This window comes from Chelonoidis abingdonii, chromosome 2 (genome assembly GCF_003597395.2).
Source record: "Chelonoidis abingdonii isolate Lonesome George chromosome 2, CheloAbing_2.0, whole genome shotgun sequence".
NCBI lineage: Eukaryota > Metazoa > Chordata > Testudines > Testudinidae > Chelonoidis > Chelonoidis abingdonii.
Window position 1 is genome coordinate 43,797,562 of NC_133770.1, and position 23,345 is coordinate 43,820,906.

Consider the following 23,345-nt stretch of genomic DNA (forward strand, 5'->3'; position numbering starts at 1 on the left):
TCTTTTTGGAGAACCATAGAGTAGGAGGCAATAGGGTAGAGTGGAATAACACACATGTCCTACCAGCAAATAAAATCTTTTCGTTAGATAAAATCATAGATTTCTATGGCAGAAGTAGTGTGTTTTCAGATATTGCATAGGAGATGAAGCAATAATACTGACTACAAGGGGATCCCTTGGTAGAAGAATTTCCAAATGACCAACTCAGGCCATAGCAATGAAACAATTTTCAGTGTTCAGACTTGGCGTCTGAATAAGTTTCCTGTAAAGAATGTTTGCCATGTTCCTGCAGCCTGTCATCGTAAGCAATAAAGCAATCAAAGGCCTGGTCTACACTACGCATTTAAACTGATTTTAGCAGCGTTAAATCGATTTAATGCTGTACCTGTCCACACAACGAGGCCCTTTATATCGATATAAAGAGCTCTTTAAATCCGTTTCTGTACTCCTCCCCAATGAGAGGAGTAGCGCTAAAATTGGCATTACCATATCGGATTAGGGTTAGTGTGGCCGCAAATCGATGGTATTGGCCTCCAGGCGGTATCCCACAGTGCTCCTCTGTGACCGCTCTGGACAGCAATCTGAATTCGGATGCAGAGGAAGGAATGACTGATGACATTTACCCAGAACCACCCGTGACAATGATTTTTGCCCCATCAGCCACTGGGATCTCAACCCAGAATTCTAAGGGGCGGGGGAGACTGCGGGAACTATGAGATAGCTACGGAATAGCTACCCACAGAGCAATGCTTCAGAAATCGATGCTAGCCTCGGACCATGGACACACACCGCCGAATTAATGTGTTTAGTGTGGCCGCGTGCACTTGACTTTATACAATCTGTTTTACAAAACCGGTTTATGTAAAATCGGAATAATCCCATAGTGTGGACGTACCCAAAGAAAGGGGAAGGACACCCAAATGGGATTGCATAGGATGGAAATGTGTGTCAATTTCACAATCAAAGTGCGATAGCACTAACCAGTATTTCTTTTTGGTAGCTAGGAATCTGTGCTATTCTCCACTCACTCTCTTCATCCTAAAGTACATCTGTGTGATACAGTAAATCTGGTTACAGAGCCTCATTTTTACTCTAGTCTGATTAGTGAAATTGCATTGTCTACTTCTAGCTTCTTTTATTCATATTTCTCTTTGCTATTTTATTTAATTTCAAGCACAAAGTTTTTTGTGCATTTGTCTGCTTGTTGCCAGTGGCAGACAGATACAATATTCTATAGAATATGCATATTCTCTCTACTCTTCTCCTGCATCTGGGCTTATAGGTCTGGGCTACTTTAAATGATTGAAAATAGGTAAGAATCCTTCTCCATAAACAATGGAATTATTTAAAGGTAGTTACTCAGATCCAACCTTTTGTTTGCAATCCTTATACAAATAGAACCTCCTTTTAAGAATATCCTTAATGGTAGCATTTGATAGCATAGTATTAGAGTGCTGAAACATGTTAATTCTCTCCAGATATCAGGCAGGCTTCCAGGGAATTCTGAGTACCATGAACACTTTGTTGAAATCATAAAATAAGTGGGAGAAAGTTCCTACAACATTTAATCTAATTTTGTTAGACTATGTGGATCTCTTTCTAGGCAAAGTAACACACTGTCTCATCATGTCATCCCAAACAATTATTTATTGGATTGTTTCTTCTTGTTTTTTTTAATCTTAAGTGCTGAACTTATAATTTTGCAATATGTAAAAAGGTTGCTGGTCCATTTTGGAATCTTCCCCATCTGCTTTCTCAATTATTACAAGGCACTTCAGAAAATACATTTTGCAATAGCTTATTTTGAAAGAAGAGATCTTTAAAAGCCTGTTGTAATTATTCACTTTTGAAATAGCCCCTCTGCTGTTTGGTTTGAGTTGACTAGTTTATAAGTAATGAAGGAATAGAATTCTGTTTTATAATAATAGTGACAACAATGCATAGGAGCCCTAATTAGGGATCAGAACCCCATTGTGCTAGATGCTGTACAAACACAGAACACAAAGATGGTCCCTGCCTCAGAGAACTTATAGTCTAAGTATAAGACAAGAGACATATATAGACAGACCAATGAGGAGTGCCAGGAAACAATACTGGTCAGCACGATAGGCTGGGGTCTCAGCAGAGGAGAGTTTTTTAAAGAGGATATGATTTAGTTTTATACATATTTATGAGAAGCTCCTTCCAAGCATGAAGAGCATCATGGGGGACAGCCTACAAGTGCTTGTTTGAACAATTAATAATTGGACAATGGAGGCTGGCATCATGGCTCAGTCAGAGGCATAGGAGCCAATGAGTGATGATAGGCAGGGTGGGAACAGGCAGTGAAAAAGACAAGTAGCTTATGTTTGATGTAATGGAGAAGAGGGAGTTGGTGGACAGATGCAAAGAGAGTGGGGTGACATCCTCAAAGCAATGGGTTTAGCTGCCAGGGCCAGCTTTAAAACTTGCTGGGGCCCAAGGCTGAAGCTGAAACCCAAGGGCTTTAGCCCAGCCTGGTGGGGCTTGGAATCTGGCCTCACCCCTCCACCTGGAGTGGCAGAGCTCAGGCCCCGGCCCTATTCTAGCCTGGGTCATGTAGTAATTTTTGTTATCAGAAGGGGGTTGTGGTGGAATGAAGTTTGAGAACTGCTGGTAGGAAGATGATCTTTATGGCAGCATTCTGAATGGATAGGAGGGGGCAAAAGTGTATTTTTCCAGGCCAGAGATAAGGATGTTGCAGGAAATGAGACACACGATGATGAGAGCCTGGATAAATTTTAGGTATGTGGATGGATAGGAAAAGCTGTATCTTAAAGACCTTAGGCAGAAAGAATCAGCAGGTTTTATATGTAGTGTAGATACGAGCACCTAGGGAGAGGTTTGAGTCAAGGATGATGTCTGGGTCACAGGACTGAGTGACAGGCAGGATGGTGGTGTTGTGTTGTCCACCATGATCAAGAAAGAGGAGGAGGGGGTAGAGGTTGGTGGGAGGAGAGATTAAGAACGCCGTTTTAGCCATGTTGAGCTTTACCTGGTGGCCAGATGTCCACTAGGAGATGTCAGAGAAAGAGGCTAAGATTTTCCTTTGGACAGGAGACAGGTCTGGAACAGAGGCTGATTTGTAAATCATCCACATACCAGTAGTTGAATTTGTGGTTGTGGATGAGATTAGGCAGAGGTAAGGTACAGAGGGAGAAGAGAAGTAGATCTAAGACAGAGCCCTGTCAATCCCCCATGGACATCTGGAGGGTGATGAGGAGGATCCTCTGAAGGACACACTGAAGAAGCGATTTAGAGAAGTAGGAGGAGAATCAGAAGAAGGAAGAGTCACAGAAACCAAAGGAGGACAACATTTCAAGAAGAGGAGCATGGTCAACTGTGTTAGAGGTGTCCAGCAGGCCAAGAAGGATGAGGATGGAGTACTGGATTTGAGCTTTGGCTAGGAAAAGGTCTCAGGGACTTTGGCAAAAAGTTTCAGTGAAGGATACTGGACAGAACCCAGATAGGGTAGGGGCTAGGCTGGAACTGGAGGATGTGAACGCCAGGCAGCATATCTGTAATAGGGTTGCTCCCTCCACAGTGCCCCTCATAGTTAGAGGTGGTTCTACAGGAGCCCTGCCTCAGTTTTCCTCTTCTCAAACTTCCGTAGTCCAAAGACCTCCAGGGTTGGTGGGAAGGTTTGAGTAGGCTTCCTTGCTCTGGCTGCGAACCAGAGGACCTCCTCCTGGGATTGGGTCACAAATAATTCCCTCTAAGGGGGTCAGGAGTCCACTGCCCTCCTCTCAGATCTGGAATAGAGCATAAGGAGTTTCTCCTTCCTGAGATCAAGAGTTGACTGGCCCACCTTCTAGGGCTAGGTTGCAGTTCCTGCCAGCTGCAAGCCTTAGCCAGCTTCTCTCTAGCTGGCCCCTGTTTCCCACTCAGCCCTTTTAACCTGGAGAGATCAGCAGGCAGACTTCCTCCTCCTGCTAGCACCTCCCTGTTATGAGAGACAGAAGGCAACATTTATACTGCCCTCCTTCCCAGGGTTCATTATGGTTGGCTGGGAGAGAGAGGAGTCCTGCCTCATCTTGCACTACAGGGATGCTGGTTTCAGCCCCTTAAAGAGACAGTGGTCTAGGTTTCTCCCTAGCCACTAATTCCTGGGACTGTTTCCTCTCTTCTCACACTGGCTTCAGCCATTTCTCACGCCTTTTGTTCCAGCATTACTAGAATGGCATCTTCTGACTCTCTGGGTTAAAGGGCCAGCATTCAGTGAGCTTGAAGACAAAAGGGAGACAGGAGATGGGGCAGTAGTTGGAGAGGCAGGTGGGGTCACAGTGGGTTTTTTAAAATGGAAGAGACTAAAGCATGTTTATATTGGGAGGGGGAAAAGCCAGAGGAGAGTGAGAGGTTGAGTACCCATGAGGGCAATCAAGAGAACCAGTGCTGCTAACAATGCTCAGTAATGAAGTGCCTTCTGATGCTGGATCTGGCTAGTGTACATTCGAGACTAGATTCCTGAGCCTTGTACTTGTGCTCACAGGCCAGCTAACTTACTCTTTCCACCATTGCATATGAAATAGGCACACAGTCCATCATAATTATGTTGCAACAGGTCTTATTGCATGAAACTCATTTTCTCTGGAATTTTTTTCATTTCAGCCTTCCCTTTTAAAAAATCACCTTAAAACTATTCTTTTCCCCAAAGAGTTTGTAGATTGACCATTGAATTGCCTTCTCACTGAGTCTTCTCTTTTTAAAAACCATTGCCCCTTATCCTCGTTTGTTTTTAAGAGCATGTTATTGCATTTATATGCAGTTTGTTTTATCCTATTTTACAGCATCCCAGCTGTCTGGGTGGGGTATAGGGGGTCAGTCTGTTTGTTTTTAATTAGTTAACACAAGTACAAGCTGCCTGGTTCTTCTACATTTGTTTTTAATGTCTATAAAGTAGAACAGCTCAAACACGGGAGAGTGATTCATAATGGGTATAGAAGACCAGTGCTCACTTCTGAATCCAGTAGAGCAAGGTCTTGAACTGTGGTCCCCCTGACCACCCAGCTGAATAGCCTAGCCACAAGGCCATCAGCAACTTTGGGATGTGGGTCTCATTTTCTCCTGTTCCATTATATAAAGAATTTAATAGTCAATGGATCAGAGAGACTGATTCTATTGTCTAGTGGTAATTGAACTTGTAAATTTACTCTAATTGTGAGCTCAGTTGTAAAACATACATAAACATTTATAAGGTGATACAATAACCTATAAAAACAAATTTTGATAGAAAAATAGGTCAAGCTGTTTTCAATAATGAATGTTATAAACAGGTGAAAGAAAACCAAACAGACTAAATTAGTCCAAACAAAAAGGCCAAATTGATACAATTCAACAATTATGTTGAAATCATGCTTGGTAAAAACAAAAAAAGTAAAACCAGAAATTAATGCAGCAGATGTTAGGAAATAAACTGTTCCATCCATCACTCCCTTTCTGGGTCCATAAAGAAAAAATTTGTGGGAGAATATGGAAGAACTGACAAGCTACTGGCCTGAGCTTCACCACCATGGCTGCCTTCCAGACTTTCTTCATCCTAATCCTAAGGGATGTCTTGACCAGACCAGGCCAGAGAGAGGGAACCAACTGCCATCTCCGTCCCTACCAGTTCCAGTTGAATCCCAAATATCACCTGAGATGAAACAGGATTGGACCTGAACAATAGCAGCAACAACGACTCTAGCCCATCTCAACTAACTTTTCTTTTTCTCCAAAGAGATAGTTATTCCCATCTTTGACGCTATCTAACAGACTGACAGATAAGAGGGTTTTCCTTCTAAAATCTCTCAATAGCTAAAGAGAGAGGGACACAGAAAATATCACCTCTACTGGCTTCCACTAAATTACAAACTCCATCTGGCATAAAATGGGATCGGACTTTAACAACAAAAGTAAACTCTTAAGTACTTTCTCTTTTACCCAAAAGGACAGTTATTACCATCTTTAGTACCATTCAAGAGACTATCAACAAGGGTTCACTCCATCCCATCTAAAACTCTTTCCAGCTAAAGGGAAAGGGGAAAAAAGACATTAAAATTAATGCCTTAACACTTTACATTTCAGATGCTTTAACTGTTGTCCCTTCTTTTCTGTATCTTTAATAAAAAATTTAAAAGGATTTTTAACAGTGTGCTTGCCATAGTGCGAAGCAGGCTGAGGTCTCTGTATACCAAGCCTTGAACCTTATTTAATGCTGTTTAATAGCAGCTAGTGACTGGGTTACTGACCCATTTTCCCCCCATCTGACTTAATACCACCCCATTCACTTGGGATATGGGACACTCAGATTTGAGTCTCTGCTCTAATAAATATTTTATTATTTATACCACGTGAAACAGCTCCAACAGGAGAAGTTGTGAGAGACTCACTCCAGAACAGGCTGGTCGTTAGGGCTAGGGTTGCCAACTTTCTAATCATACAAAACTGAACACTCTTGCCCTGCTCCCTGCCCCGCCCCTTCTGTGAGGCTCCACCCCCACTCACTCCATCCCCGCTCCCTCCATTACTCGCTCTCTCCCACCCTCACTCACTTTCAGCAGGCTGAGGCACGGGCATGGGGTGTGGGAGGGGGCGATGGCTCGGGCTGGAGGTGCAGGCTCTGGGTGGGGCCAGGGATGAGAGGTTCGGAGTATGGGAGGGGGCTCAGGGCTGGAGTGGGGAGTTGAGGTGAGGAGCGGGTGTGGGCTCCAGAAGGGAGTTTGGGGGGGGAGGGTTCCGACCTGGGGTGCAGGGTTGGTGTGTGGCAGGGAGGTCGGGGTGCAGGCTCCAGCTGGGCAGTGCTTACCTCAGACAGCTCCTGGAAGCAGACAGCATGTCTGGCTCCTAGGTGGAGGGGCCAGAGGGCTCTGCATGCTGCCCATGCCTGCAGGTGCACCCATTGGCCATGGTTCCCTGCACCTAGGAGTCGGCTATGCTGACCACTTCCCAGAGCCACACGGAGCCAGGGCAGGTAGGGATCCTGCTTTAGCTCTACTGCTTTGTCTAGGGGATTTTTGCTCTGGGGGAGGGGGGTTTCTAGACCCTTCTTCAGGGAATTGCCCTTTTCCTCTATCTTGTGCTTTCTCCCTCTGCCAACCTTCTCTCCTGGGAAGGGGCCCTAGTCTGTACCCACTACCATGGGATAAGGCAGGCCCTTTACTACCCTAACTTTTTGCCACTTAAACCTGCCCTGAACCTCAAGGGCACCTGGGCAATAGGGTATTGCCTCCAATCCCTGTGGGCACATTCTATATCCATCTTCACACCGGGAATCCACCAGTGCACCAGCTTCTTTTGTACCAGAGAGCAGGCTGAGGCTGAGTCCACCAGGCCTCACTGGGGTTTCCTCCCCATCATCCCTGGAATGGTGGACAGCTTCTGCCCCTTTCCCTGCCCTCCAGCATTTGCCCAGCCACAAAACTCCACCCACCCACAATCCATGTGTGGGCAGTCCCGCTTCTCATGTCCTGGTCATCCACATTGCCAGCAGACCACTGATCGGGACCATGGGGGAACCTCTCGGTTGTCCTCCCATTTGTTTTCCAGGTCCTTCCCAGGAAGGGTTTTTCTGGGCCTTCTCCCAGGCTCCATGTCCCTGCTCGGCCATCCCTCCTTCCTGGGGAAGTCCGCCTCCGTGTACTCCTCTGTACGTTTTTACAGCTGCCTTGATCATATTCAGTTGGTGACTTCTCACCCAAACCTTTATGTTCTCGGGGAGGCCCTGTAAGAATTATTCTAGGACGAGCGCATCCATGATCTCCCACACTGTTTGGGCATCTGGCCTCAGCCACCAGGTGGCCTAGTCCATTAACTTTCAGGCAAATGCCCGGGGCCACAACACCCCATCCACCTCGCTGCCCAGAACTTCTGGCAGTACTTCTACACTGACAGCCCCACCCAATCCAGGATGGCTGCCTTCACTGCTTCATAATTCCTGGCCTGCTCTTCACTTAGGACCACCTACGCCACTGGGCTTCGCCAGCTAAGTAAGGAGCCAGTCCCAGGGCCCAGGTTGCCGTGTCCCATCCAGCCCCAGCAGCTACCCACTCAAACGTGCCTAGGAAGGCATCAGGGTCATCTGTTGGGCCCATTTTACATACTCCTAGGCCTGGTGCCTGAATGCCATCGGCTCCCATGGGACTGACTGCTTTCTGCAGGGAACTGCTAGTGGATGCTGGCCTGCTTCTGAATGAAGTCCTGCAGGCTCTTCTGCTGTTCTGCCTGCTAGGTGAGAAAGGCCTGTCTATCCAGCTGGTGGGCTTGCTGAAAACTTTGCATTGCCTTCTGCACCTCCTTCTGCTGCTTGACCAGCCATTGCAGGGTCTCCTCCATCTCTGCGCTGCCAATCACGTGCTGCTGGCACAGGAGATCCTGAACAAGCTCCCACGTGTAACAGAACGAAGTAGGGCCCCTTTGGCTTCTGCCAGGTTCACAAAGTCATGCCAAGACCCTGGGTTTAGTAACCACTTGTCCACTTTATTCTCAGGCTTGTTCCCATCACCGTTTCACCATGTATCAGTGACCCTTCACCATCAGGAGGAAGGGGAGCACTACAACCCTGCTTCCATTCCCTGCCTTTTCCCTTTCCTCCTGCTCTCTTCTGGCTTCCTTTCCCTCAGGCTTTTATGTCGCCGCAGAGTAATTAGGTAGCAGCTGTCTCCACCTCCCCGGTTAGGGCCAGGTTAGCTCCAGCTCGCTCTAATTTGTTCCCCCTAACGAGGAGCAGGCGTGACAGAGGCCTGAATCGGCAATCCTTTGCCCATCACCCTGTCACAAGAAGTTAATCCCATTGTGTACACTCTGGAAACTTGGGATGTTTAAATTTACTGCAACTGATTTGTGCCTCCTTGAGAAGTTGCTTATCCTCTTGGTGCCTCAATTTCCTCATATGTTAAAAATTATACTTATTTCACAGGGAGTTAAGGAGTTATATGGAGTAAGCCACCATGTGAAGTGCTTTGAGATCCTTGGGTGGAAAGTGTACATTTATTATTATTATTATTATAATACTCCGTGAAGTGTGTGTATATGTAATGCTCAATAAGTTCCATTGAATGTAGGCTGCTAACACGTCTGCATTTCACATCCTTTGCAGCCCAGACAGTCTCCACTGGAACTTGTGCTTATGATGGAATGAAAATTTTCAGAGGTACCAGGATAACTCCCTACCCGGTCACCACAATGTGTGGTACTGAAATCCCGAGGCCTGTCAGTTCCTTTGGGCCTATGCTCCTCAACTTCTACACTAACTCTCATATAGTAGGCCTTGGATTCCTGGCAACATACAGAATAATCCGTGAGTAGCCACAGCAATCCGCTTTGGTGGGTAAAAGTAGTCAGATTTGAGTAAGTGAATGTCAGCAGAGTTCATACTCCCCATATTCTCTGCAAAGAAGTTTTTTAGGAGTAGGGTCTGGGAGTGAGCAGCATGTTTTATCATGTACTGTGACCTGTGACCTGACTATCCCATCTCTCAGGCACTCTGCTCTCCTCCTTTGCAGGAATTATCTACATAAGGGGCTCTGAACAGGGCCAGCTCAGAATCTGAGATCACATAAATGTTCTAAAGCCATCTGCTCCACAAAAACAATAGGGGCTCAGTTGCACTGTGAAGTTTTAATTAAAATGATACTCCAAAGATGTGTCACTAGTTAATTTACCTGAAGAAAAATTGTTATTACATGCGGGAGGATGGCAAAAAAATAACACTCTGAGCCTGATTCTGAAATTATACCTAGACTCTTTTACACCACACTGGCAGTGTAATGGAGTCCTAATGTGGGCTCAGTTATATTTATACCTACTTCTAGAGACAGCCTAAATGTGACGAACTGGGACTGTTCCTAATGTTTGCTCTGAATACTGTGTTGGTGCCTCAGTGTCCCCTAGGCAGTTCTTAAGTATCTGGCAGAGCAAAGGGCCAATGCACCTAATGCCTGGCACTCTGTATCCTAGCAACTGATGGCCTGGGCCCCTCCTCTGCAAAGGTGCCAACTGCAGGTGTTGGAGACAAAGGGATCAGGTGACCTCCTGGCCCGGGAAAGGAGCTGAGCAGAGAGGAGGGGCTGGAGGGGTTGGTTAGTCTGGAGCTACCTGGGGATAAGGAGTGAAGTGCAGACCTAGGGGTCTGGCTCACTGCCCCCCAGAATGGACCCGGCCGAGGGGTCTGGTTCGCTGTATCTACAAGCTCTGTTTTAGACCCTGTTCCTGTCATCGAATAAACCTCTGTTTTGCTGGCTGAGAGTCACGTCTGACTGCAAAGTGGGGGTGCAGAACCCTGTGGCTTCCCCAGGACCCCGCCTGGGTGGGCTCGCTGTGGGAAGCCCACGGAGGGGCAGAGGATGCTGAATGCTCCAAGGAGAGACCCAGGAGGTGAAGACGTGTGAGCTTCTTGCCCTGAACAAGTCTGCTCCAAGGGAGAGGAGGCTCCCCAAAGTCCTGACTGGCTTAGTGGGGAGCAGTTCCAGAGCATCGCCCGGTGACTCCGTGACATATACCTACTTCTAGAGACAGCCTAAAGGGGCCGTAGTGTCAATGAGAATCAGGCTCTAAACACGTTTTTCCTTTCAGTGTACATACTCCACAAATACATATCATGATTTGCATCAGACCTCAATCTCTTTTAAAGAGGAAGTGGATATTCGGAAAGAGAAATGAATATAGGAAGTTCTCCCTACTGCACCGATATAATAAATCCTAACTGATTCTATTTTCAAGATAAATCGAACTATCGTTTGGTTTTTGAAAAACGATTTCATTTGCACCAGCAAAGCACATGTAAGAGCATGCTGTTAACAGCTGTGAAATTTCCCTCATTGTCTTCCCCTCTGAACAAGAGCCACAACAAAGTGTATAAAGTCAAGCAGTTTTGTTTAAAATGAATCGCCCCAGTAGCCACAGGCTAGACAGAATGGCACTGAAGGATGACAGTGTGCATTTGCTCATGAAAAGACCTTCATAACTCACTCAAGTTGGCTGCGGCTATGTAACTTGTGACTTCTGACATTTGAGAAGTATAACTATGGCCTTATTAGCTTGTTGCTCTGTACAATGCAGATTCCAGCAATTAACATTCCTCTTCCTTCTAGTTGTATTGTTTGCTGAAAAAGAAATGAAAAGGCTTTCCTCTACTTGCCTAGCATGAATGCTGCTTTTTAATCCACTTAGCTCTTGTCTCTTATTTGTCAAAGTTCCAGTGTTCAGCAGCCCCCCTACCTGAGCTGTGACTGTGGAAGAGGAGCTGTGCATTCAACAGCCTTCATGGCTTTGTGAAGGTGGTGGCTGCCTGGGGCAATGGCTAGTCCTTTAGACCTTGAGAAACTGTGTGTGGGTTTGGGTTATTTGTCAGCAGGGCATAGGGAAGCCAGGGCCATGTTAAGATTATAAAATAAAGAGCTTGAGTAGGCAGTGAGGGTTTCAGCTGGTTTTGCACAGGATTTGTTCCCTCAAGCACTGACGTTGAGAACAAATATCAGGCCACATCCTGACTTTAGCAGCATCTGTGGTGTGAAATTCCCTGGAGCACCTTCATCCCACTGTTGCAGATGCTTAAATTGACCCTCTTCTGAAGTAGCTTGGTTGCATGTACAGAACCACCCAGTCATAGCCCCTCCCCAACAGCACAGTCGGTGACTCCACTCACTGCCAGATAGGGAGCTGATGTCAGAGGTAGTACAGAATTAAATGCAATGCCTTCTAGATGCCTCAGCAGAAGGGAGAGGGCAGATTCCTCCCAACTGACTGATAGCTGGGGAGACACTGGATGAAATGTGTAGCTTAGGGATTTCCTTCCTACCCGCAACCAGCTGAAGAATCCCAAAGGGAGCGGAGGTAAAGGAAACAGCCCCATAGTGACTCTTATGATTCCTCCCCTCCGCACGCTTCTAGAGCTGAGTGGGATTCACTACTCCAGAACAATCCCTCAGCTCCAGCAGGAAGAAGATAGTGAAGATATGAATAGGGGCCAGGGCTATCTAAGAGGAGATGGAATGAAATCCTGACCCTTTTAAGTTCATGGTAAAACTCCCAGGAGTTCAAAGGAACAAAGAATACACCCATTTCCCAAATTCTCTAGGCACCAAGTAGCAACACAAAAGCTACTGCAAAGCAGGTACAGACCCATTGCTGAAGATGCACCTGGTTCACAGCCAGTTTCTGTAGGTTCATGGTGCTTATCCCTTCCTTCCTTCATGTCTTATAAGACAGGGTCAGGATTTTGCCTGTGTGTTATTGCACAAGCATGGTATCGGGGGGCGGGGGGGGCGGGGAATGTAGCAGATAAATATAACTGTGTCACTAAGATACTGCCAAAATCATAAGAGTTCATTTTACATTTCAGGGTGGTTTAAACTTCCACAGCCAACTCTGCTTAGCATGGCAAGGATCTTGTCTTGCCTGTATCTGGATAGTAACATTATCCTACTTACTTCATAATACTCTCACATTTGGCATCTGGTTTATATTCAGATATTAACTGATCTCTGCTTCCTCTTTTTGCTTTCATTGCAGCTTGCGGTGGCCTTTTCAATGGTTCCTCTGGCACAGTCAGCAGCCCTACCCATTCCTTTACTGATTATCACAACAATATGAACTGCTCATACCACATTACAGTTGGAAATAACAAAGTCGTGGCACTCAAGTATGTAATCTAAGTTCAGCATCTGATTAAGAGAGACAGAAAGGTCTCTGGTTCTGATTTTAAAAAAGTATTCTGGTAAAAAGAGTAATTATATAATCTCTTTTCCAATGGAGAACTTGAAGTAGAACTAAGAAATGTCCATGTAAAGCACTGAAGCAGACCTCATTATCCCCATAAAAAACAAACTTGTTAAACTATTTGTTTTAGAAACCGTCAATTAGTTATTATTAGCAAGATAGCACTGTAATTTTAGCTTCCGACTGTGGCTTGCATAGGGACTAAATCATCACATAAAATGTTATTCACTCACTGAGCTAAACTTCACCAATTGGCTGTTTTGGAGTAGTTACGAGCTTATGAATAATGTAAATTAAAATCCTCTTTTGGAAACTAGTGACCTTATTTCCTTAAACCCCAGATAATATTCTCTTCCCAGAAATGGCATAATTTAAAAAAGATGTAACAGCCACAAAATATTGCAGTTTAAAACTTCTGAAACAAAATAATTCTTGTGTTTTAATGATATTAAAGCTTAATTTATAGCATTGGGAGAGGAAGGAATTATGAAAAGGCTGAGTATGAATACATTTGCCCTGCTAAGTAGCATGCTGGCTTGGGAGCTGATTCTGCATTACTGTACATGTACATCCAAAGTGCCCACAGAAGCTGATGGTTGGTTTGGCTGTTTGGATAAATGAGTGAGGATACTGATTCTCAAAGAATATGCAAGATCTGCATAGTTCCTGGAAATAAAGATACCCATGTTGATGCATGCTGTGTTATCAAGTTTCACTTCAGGCTTATTTTGTGAGCACAACTGTCCTGGACAGAAATGGGGTCACTAATATCTAATTATTATTTTTTAAACTCTCTTCCCCGAAGGGCACCTGCCCATGCTTATTCCTGGGTGAAGAACTGATTTTTCCGTTTGATAGCAGTTCTGGAAGAAAATCAGTTTGGGTTCAAATCATGTCTGAATTTTTTTGGAATCTTTGATGAATCGAAAAAGTCCATCGAGGTCAGAGGAAATGCTTAGTTCAGCCCAAAATGTTTTGTTTCCAAACATTTGTACAGAGTTAGATTAACAAACCAGGAGGAGGTGTGTCCCCTGCCCCATATTCTATCCTCGAAAACCAATTAGTGTTAAATTCACTTTACCCACCCTATGCTTGGCTCTGGCCATTACTATTAATACCTCATTTCCACAAGCACCAAAAACCACCCAACATCTGAATAAAAACAAAACTGCGATAATGTAACCTCCTACATTGTATCTTACAGATTCAATGCCTTCCACCTTGAAGCTTCCTCCTCTTGTTACAAAGATTATGTGGCTGTATATGATGGCTCAGACATTTACTCTCCACTCCTTGGCAAATTCTGCGGCTCAGAACCTCCTCCAACTCTTAAGAGCTCCAGCAATGACTTGCTCTTGATGTTCAAGACTGATTTCTTTGAAGTAGCTGGAGGCTGGAAAGCATCTTTCAGAGAGACAATAGGTAAGAATACTATCCCATCAAATCCTCCCTGTTATCTGGTGGCAAGTCATGTCCTATGGTGAGCAGCTGTTGTAGCCTCTGGCAACAAGATGGGGCTCTCAGTAGTACAAGTGTTGTTGTAGCCATGTTGGTCCCAGGATATGAGAGGGACAGTGTGGGTGAGGTGACCTGAAGAAGAGTTTTGTGGAGTTCAAAAGCTTGTCTCTCCAACAGAAGTTGATCCCATAAAAGATATTTCCTCGCCTACCTTCTCTCTTTAGTAGTCTAAGTAGACAAGGGTGGACATAGCCTGCCTCTCACTGTAGCATGTAGCCATGCATGCTGCCACAAGGATACACATAGCCTTAACTTAATTCTTACCTATCTCATAAAATGCACAGTTGTCCCTTGAGTGGCAGACAGGGCTTTGGAGTGGAGCCTGGAGCTGGCGCGCAGAGCAGCTCTGGAGCAGTGGAGCTGCAGGTTTTTGCCTGGAGCTGGAGTAAAGCCGGAGCACAGATCCAAAGCCCTGGTGGCAGAAGGCATAACAGCACCCACAGCACCCTCTTTTGGAGGATTTTATGGATGGACACTGGCACAGCAGCTGAGCTCCAATTCTGCAGCAGGAGGCTAGTGATAGCCAGAAGTTAGACACCCTTTCTTCCTCTCCTCCCCTTGCAGCACTGCCTCCCTCTCCAATGCTCCCCCCCTTCATACCTTTTTAAAATAAAATAAGTCAGTGAAGCTTGAGGTGCCCCAACAAATAATTTCACTGACCACCCCCAATCCTTCAGCCAGTCCAGCACATAGTTCTGTCATCATAATGGAACACGTTGGTTATGTGAGCAAAGTCCTGTTTTTATGGGCCTCCTAGACAGTGCTAAGGGCAGTTCTTGATTCTTGCCTTGACCAGATACTTAAATTTTAAAGTCCATCTAACTGCTAGTCTAAAAAGTGATCTTTCTGTAACATTTGAATCGTTGGTAGTGAAAAGCTATAAGTGATTATCGTCTTTAAACAGCCTTAATATAATATCCAGTATTTTGTTGCCTAATTAATTCATTCTCTGGATGAAAAAAAGGCATAATGGCCATGTTTATAAAGCATGCACTCAGACACTCCAGAATGAAAGGCCTTGTGGTAGGATAAACATAGCCTTTAGCTGAGCCATTGAGCCGCCACAGCAAATAGCTGTTTTTCATTTGTTACAATCTAAGTATTTAGGGATAACGAATATAAGTGGCACCATATCCTTGCCAAATATAGTACTCCCAGAGAACCTCACGGCCATTACCTTTTATTAACTCCTCTTAGCTTTAGTCTAGTAATCACTACAGAAAACTTTAAAATCTGCCTTGTGGACTGTTCTCTCATGTATTCCATCAAATGTGCTTCTGCAAATATTATTTCGCATAGTGCTCTCTGTGAAAATCTATTAAGTACCAGGCATGATTGGTCTGTGCTTCAAAGATGAGCTCAGCAGGGACTCCCAAAGCTGTCAGCCTTTGAGAGCTGTCTCAGTCCTCAGACTAGCAGGTAGTCAGAAGTTTCTTAAGGCATTGACTGTAGATCAGTGATTTTAACCCTTTTTTCATTTGCAGACCCCCAAAAATGTTCCAATGGAGGTGCAGACCCCTTTAGAAATCTTAGACACCGCAGTTTTGCGGACATTTAGACATAATCTGCAGACTCCCAGCAGTCCGCAGACCATAATTTGGAAACCACTGCTCTAGATTTACCTGTATGAGATTCTGCTCAAAGATACAGTGAAAGATGGTCAAACTTTCAGTGGTTCTGCAGAAACCTTGATTGTTTCCCCATGGGAGGATGAGCCTTATATCAACTTAAAAAAGAATCTTTGAGGCTATTTCTGGAGGGAGACCTACCCAGCTCCAGAAACTAAAGAATGGAGTGATACAGAGTGAAATAGATCTTCATGTAATGTATGTGGGGAGGGGGATGTGTGTGTGCCTGCAGAAATATATATAATGGGGGTGTGCACACATGTGCATATATTGTGGCAAGGCACCTCCTTCGCATCATTGGCCTCAGAGTTTCTCCCTGAGGAGGTAGAGGCCTAGAGTAAATCAGGGTTTTTATTCTTCACTCTGTTTTATTTTTCAGTATATTTACACGTTGGGCCTCAGGGTAGAGCCAACTAGTTCTCAGAAGCAAAACAACTATATAAAAATGCACAACACAAAAAGGAATACCTTTCCTTGCCCCTTCTTCAGGGTGTTACCTTATTACGCTGGCTTCCTAAACAGCTGTTAACTTGGTGGTTTTTCCTGTAAGGAGGAGAAACAGCCTCCCACCCAAGAGAAGCCTTTTCTCTCCGCTGTAACTGGCTTTTCAGTCCTCCTCTTCTCTTACATGAAAAGGGGTTTTTAAAGTTCATTGGCAGTCCTTAACTGGACTCAGGTGTCTCTAATTAATCTGAAGTAACCTTTTTAGTTTATAGAAAAAAAGTCCTTCAACATTCTGGGGCTTTTATATCTGCCTTCCACAACTCTTTTATATCTGTCAGGTGTGACTTTGTCATAATATGTAATGTGTATGTTGAGAGTGACTCTTGGTTTTATATCTCTTTCTTGTTTCCCCCCTACCTGTGGGAAGCAAGCTACAAGGAGTGAGTCCTAGGGTATTTACACAGGATTCTGATGATTTCGTGCTGGTGGAAAGGGGCAAAGAAATAGAAAATCATATATATAAAAAATTTTTAAAGAGTCACAATTCTTTAAACCATTACAGCTTGGCTGAGCTGATGCATAGCTCTAGGAAACTTTGCAACACATCTTTGTAATCTGAGCATAAAGAATTATGCTTAAAAATTGAGACAGTAAAGCCACAAACACCAGAGAGCTTTTTATTTTAAATTAGTCTTTAAAGTAACTCCCTCATGTCTGAAAAAAACCATATGGTTTTGTAGGAATACAAAAACAGTATCTCTACAACAGCAAATGCAATCAGAGGGCAATTTATGACTGCAAATTACTGAGTGGTATCTGTAGAGCAACTGCAAACATAAATCTCTATTACTCTACAATGCATACATTATTCTGTGGCTATATTAGAGATGCACAACTGGATAATGTAATTATTGTGCTCTGTTTAATGTTGTTGGTGACCCTGATTATGTTTTGGAAAGGGGTGAGTAGAAACCATAAACTCAGTTGCAGAAAACTAAACTTAGCTTATTTCCTTTCTTCATAAGCTCTTCAAAGTTCATTGCTGATTAGGCTTCTCTTAGCGATGGTGCCAAAAACTAGGGTTATCTGTAGTTCATTCTTTGTGAATTTTATAGAAAGGTGGTCAATTTGCTCACTGAGGGGGGAGGGCAATGAAGGGAGGATCAGTAAGTAAGTGTGTAGCTCACAAAAACATTGCAGGACATACGAAAACTAGGCATCATTGGCGCTAAAGCCTGAAAATTGAGAAAAATGGCCCTGTTTTAATTAAAGCTATGAATTCACATCATTGATGCTGCACCCTCTGCAAGGACCGAATTCTTTCCACCAGGTACAATCTACCGTGAAAAACAAATCACCAAAAATCATTCATTAGTATTAATTTGGCAGAACAGCAATGCTTGATCTATTCTTTAAAATGTATTTCTTTAGAAATACGCTACTGTATATTTGATGCTACATTGTCAAACAACCACATCACAAACTACAATCTTTGTCAAAAATATTGTTGTGATCTAACACATTTGGATAAGGAGAATACAAAGAACTCATTACAACCCTGTGTGCTCATGACTAATTTGGTGTGCATTCCACCATTATGTTTGCCTTGACGGTTCAGTAACTCATCTAACTAGAAATGGTCCCAAAACAAACCCCCTAGATCCAAACATAGCTGGTATTGGTGATGGGGGGATGGCTTCAGACTCTTAACTTTGATGTAGATCTAAATTTCACAGATTAGTCTTTTCACTCTGATGGACCAAATTAAAACCCCAGAATCAAAAGCCTCTTAACTCTGGGGATGGTTCATAATTTGGATTCAGATCTTGATATTGTGGTTCATACTCATCTGTACTGTGACGCGCTGGACATGCTGTCGTGTTAAAAGCATGAGTTGAGCGGAGTGGAAGAGCCCAACCTGTAGGGATTGTCAACATGCCAGAACTGTAGGAAGGAATGGACAGCTTGGCTCCTTCTGTTGCCTTAGTTAAGCTGTTTTACCTTTCTGTCTTAGTTTCTGGCCCTTAAATCAAGGATAGCAACATTTCCTTATGTCACAGAATGAGTTCACAGACTTTAAGGTCAGAAGGGACCATTATGATTATCCAATCTGACCTCCTGTACAATGCAGGCCACAGAATCTCACCCACCCACTCCTGTATCAAACCTGTGTCTGAGCCATTGAAGTCCTCAGATCCTGGTTTAAAGACTTCAGGGTGCAGAGAACCTTCCAGCAAATGACTCGTGCCCCACGCTGCAGAGGAAGGCGAAACCCCCCTAGGGCTTCTGCCCAATCTACCCTGGAGGAAAATTCCTTCCCGACCCCAAATATTGCTTCAGCTAAACCCTGAGCATGTGGGCAAGACTCACCAGCCAGATACCCAGGGAAGAATTCCCTGTAGTAACTCAGATCCCACCTCATCTAACATCCCATCACAAGCCATTGGGCATATTTACCGCTAGTAGTCAAAGACGAATTAATTGCCAAAATTAGGCTATCCCATTATACCATCCCCTCCTTAAACTTATCAAGCTTAGTCTTGAAGCCAGATATGTCTTTTGCCCCCACTACTCCCCTTGAAAGGCTGTTCCAGAACTTCACTCCTCTGGTGGTTAGAAACCTTCATCTAATTTCAAGTCTAAACTTCAAGTGCTTGTCTCTTCAGTGGCTGGGGGAGATAAACCAATCAGAGGCTAAGGGTTTTGGTCCAATGAGATGCTGCTGGGAGGAAGAGTTTGGGTTTCTCCCACATTGAGAAGTGAGGACTGTGTGCCCTGGAGCTGTGATTGGACCAATGGGCCCTTATGTATCCACCCCCTGCAAAAGGGGAAGACTTGACCTGTTCAGGTTAACCCTGCTGTAAAGGGGGCTTTCCACATTTACTATGTAGCACACTGGGACAGTGGGGACTATTTGTGTTTAATTTCCTTTTCTAAGTGATAACTGTAGCTTTTGCGTAGCAAGGAATGAACGCCTGAAAACCATTACTTGCTCTGTTGAGAAAGGAAGTTGTTTATTTAAGACACCATTGCAGCAGTTCTTGATCTTTTCCATATTGGGGCTCCCCTTTCCATTTCAGGATGCTGCTCTCCATGGCATCTTCTTTCCATCTAGCAGGGTCACAACCGTCCCTCTCCCCCACCTTCCATCTAGCAAAATGGGAAGAGTGGGGTGAATATGATCCCCCTGGCACCTATTTGTGATCCCTCTGGGGGTCACAAGAACTCATGCCCTACTGTATTATTTTCCTTTTAAAATAATTGACCCCTATGCTATGGGGTATAAAAGCGACCCTATTTAATAGCTTATAATTTCTGCCCAGCAGCTTATCTGTCTTGTTCTCTGTCCGCCTCTACCCACCCTGACTGTCTTAGTTATGACAGTAAATATAATGTTCTAAAATAAATGATCAAAAGGAGAATTTTAGCAGCTTCCTGAAGGTGTGCCACGCTCTTCAGAGCAGGGTTTTGCAGCAGCATTAACATTCTTAAGGCACAGTGCTGCCCAGGGTTGTGTGGATATGCTGGGAAATGCGTGTGACAGTGTAGGGAGCTTTTCCTTTCCCTGCAACTTAGTGCTGTTTTGGATGGGGAAGGGAGGAAGAGAAGGCTCAGCAAAAATTCCTGTTCATTCTCTATATCCCCAAGAGGTTATAGTCTTACTTGGCTTGGGGACATGGCTAGGCCTCTGTCTTCCCATTGTTTATGGAACCATCAGCAGCAGCTGGTAGAAGTGCAGACAAGCTCCCTGCAGAGGACCAGCATGATGTACAACAGAATGCATTTTCCTCCTCACCACCTTTAGCACCCAGCCCAATTGCCCAGAGACAACTTTACCCTCTGCCAGCAAGGTCTGTCAGGAGTCCATTATATTCACTGCTGCTTCCACCCTGCCCAACTTTTTTCCTTGAAGACCACACAGCTTTTTTTATCTTAATAAATATTTTTAGGAATAGGTAATCATTTAAAAACAAAGTAATGGGGAGTAAGACTTTAGAAGGAACACAGTTAGAATAAGAAATCTTCTCCTTTGATCTAAATGCAATTCCCTGCTCTATGCACCCTGGTAATTTAGTAAACAACCTAATAATCTATACAACCTTTCCCTCCTGCCAAAATAATCTGTGGCCTCACTTTCATAACATAACTCAGTATTACTCCTTGGTGTTTTTTTTCATTTGTTTCTCATATGTTAACTCTGTTAAGTATGTATTAAATTACTTTTTCTTATTTGAAAAAAATATACAACAAGGTATTTGCTAGAAGGCTTAGGGTTATGGAGATATTTCCCTTAATTGAATGCAAATTTATTTTCACAATATAGTGAAAATCGGCCCAGTAGAATTTGTGCCAGCCTTTTTACTCCCTTATTTTTTATTGTCAACACAAAACCTTGATACATACAGTTTTAAACCCAAACTCTGCCCTTTGAATTGGGTTGCCAATCCTTCAGGATTGCCCCGGAGTCTCCAGGAATATGTCCAACCTAAATTGGGAGTCCTACCTTTGAGATGTTTCTTAGGTTCCCACTGGCTTCAATTTGTAAGTACCGTGGCTCTGATTTTCGGAGGTGCTGAGCACCTCCAGCTCCTGTTGACATCACTTGGAGTTTTGATTGCTCAGCACCTTTGAAGATTGGGCCCCATATGTGCACTTTAAGACAAAATATAGCTACTGAACTGTGCAATTAGGTGTCATTTATACTCTGTATAAATCATTTCTTGTCTCTGACGCTAATAACATAATTTATTGCTCTGACTTATATAAAATTATTTTAGTAACATCTTGCCACTGGCACTGCTGATCTTCAGTGACAGTTAAATCCTGTCAGTCACAGATTAGCAAAGATAAGTCTCAGATTTATAGTGAAAAATTTTAAAGGGGAAATATTCTCTCTTGAACAAATAAATCTCATAAGCATATGTCTTTGACCATAGCAAATAACTTTCTTGCTGAATTTGGCCTACCTTCTCATATCTCCAGTAAAATTGCAGTGCTTGGCACAGATTTCACAATCCATTTGGTTCAGTTAGACTTTTATCACAAGATATCAAGGTGGACTTACAGTGTGATTCTGTAGGGAGAGATTCAGAAAGAGAGAAAGAGAGTAGAGATCTGAGCTGAGAAGCTGAACCATAATGTACACAGTAGTTTTGCTTCACAGAGGTTCTTACAAAACATTTTCTTGAGGGCTGGGGATTGATCCACAAGCATTTGCACCAAATATCACTTTGTGTGTGGGATTTGAACAAACCCCAAATCCCAACCTGAAGCTCTGATGAAACCACTGAGTTTCACCAGGTTCTATGTTGAGACCATGTCAAACATTTCAATACAATATTATACTTTTGTTCAGGCAGGCTCAAATGGGTCACAGAACTTCCAAGGCATATGTAACAAAACCCGAAATCATGCAAATTATGTGTGTTTTGTGTTTAATTGTGTGAACACTTCACATAGCTCTACTTAGAAGCATTTAAAAACCCTGTGGTGTCTGATGTTGTTCCTATCGAATTCAATGGCAAAACTCCCACTGATTTCAAAGATATCAAGATCCAGTCTTCTGTCTTGTGTAAGGATGAGCTTGGTCTCTAATATATTGTCCTTGTTAAGTCCCCTCTCAGTACCAAGTATATTTTCCAAAATGAAAAAGATAGTTTTTCACACACACACACACACACGCAAGCACGAGAATCCAAGTAATGTGGAGTAATCCCCATACCTACCTATTTGCTAAATTTCCCACCATGGCTGATGTTACTAAATTAAAAAAAAAAAAGCTTCATAGAGCTGGATTCATTCTGAAGTCCACTACTGCTACCACTAGTGCACCTGTTTATCAGTGAGGCCACAGTCCTTCCATTGATTCCTTGTGCATGTACCTGGAGTCAAGATACAGTCCCATCTACTTCACTAACACTCCGCACATGGGCCTGTCTGTACTGATCCAATTGCAGGATCAGAGCCATTAGATATTACAGTGATAAGTGCAATAGAAAAACCAAAACCAGATCATCTAGACTCCCCTGGTTTTTACAGTCCTGTTAATATCCCTTTAATACTAACTGATTTTGCAAATGAGGCATTGCTTTTGTGTTTATTTGTTCAATGTTACTGCTGGTCTAGATACTATCCCAATTACAGTTTTGAAAAACACCTTCCTATAGATACAGAAATACACCATGCCATGTTCAATATGGTTCATTGCAATATCAGTCATACTTTATATTAAGAGTACGCTTACAAATCATTTCTAAAGAGCTAACATCATTAATGTGAGTTTTACTAATTAGTCAGTCAATTGTTATAGATTGTTGCAATGTCCAGCAGGTCAATATCTTGCTTATAACAGGGGTATGTGTGCCCCTAGGGGTACACAGAGGTCTTCTAGGGGGTACTTCAACTCATCTAGACATTTGTCTAGTTTTACAATAGGCTACATAAAAAGCACTAGTGAAGTCAGTACAAACTAAAATTTCATACAGACAATGACTTGATTATACTGCTCTATATACTATACACTGAAATGTTAGTATAATATTTATATTCCAATTGATTTCTTTTATAATTCTATGGTAAAAATGAGGAAGTAAGCAATTTTTCAGTAATAACGTGCAGTGACACTTCTGTATTTTTATGTCTGATTTTTGTAAGCAAGTAGTTTTTAAGTGAGGTGAAACTAGGGATACGCAAGACAAGTCAGCCTCCTGAAAGGAGTACAGTACACCGAAAAGGTTCAGAACCACTGATTTATAACATCTCCTGATGTGCTTATAACACAAACAAATCATGTCTGTAACATGCTTATAATAGCTATTCACAGTGTATTAACTCTTTCTACTCTGTTTATAAATATACCCTAGTTACTGCAATACGTGTGAAGAAATAACTATTCACAAGTATGCATTGGTGAGACAGCTGAATAAGTTCAGCAGTCTGTTGCACAGTTAGAATACATCCTTTAAATGTGTTTGAAGCACATGGGTAGTTGTCCTTTAGCGCAATAGTACATACACCTCTCAGAAATGCCAGCTATTTAAGATC

The 23,345-nt window shown here is 43.4% G+C and overlaps 1 protein-coding gene across 1 annotated transcript in view; it reads left to right on the forward strand.

Moving 5' to 3' along the window:
• CUBN (cubilin) overlaps window positions 1–23,345 on the forward strand; it is a 223,416-nt gene that overhangs the window by 186,734 nt on the left and 13,337 nt on the right. The window contains 3 exon segments of the mRNA XM_075062312.1: window positions 9,092–9,292; window positions 12,505–12,634; window positions 13,916–14,133. Coding sequence (XP_074918413.1) covers window positions 9,092–9,292; window positions 12,505–12,634; window positions 13,916–14,133 — 549 coding nt within the window.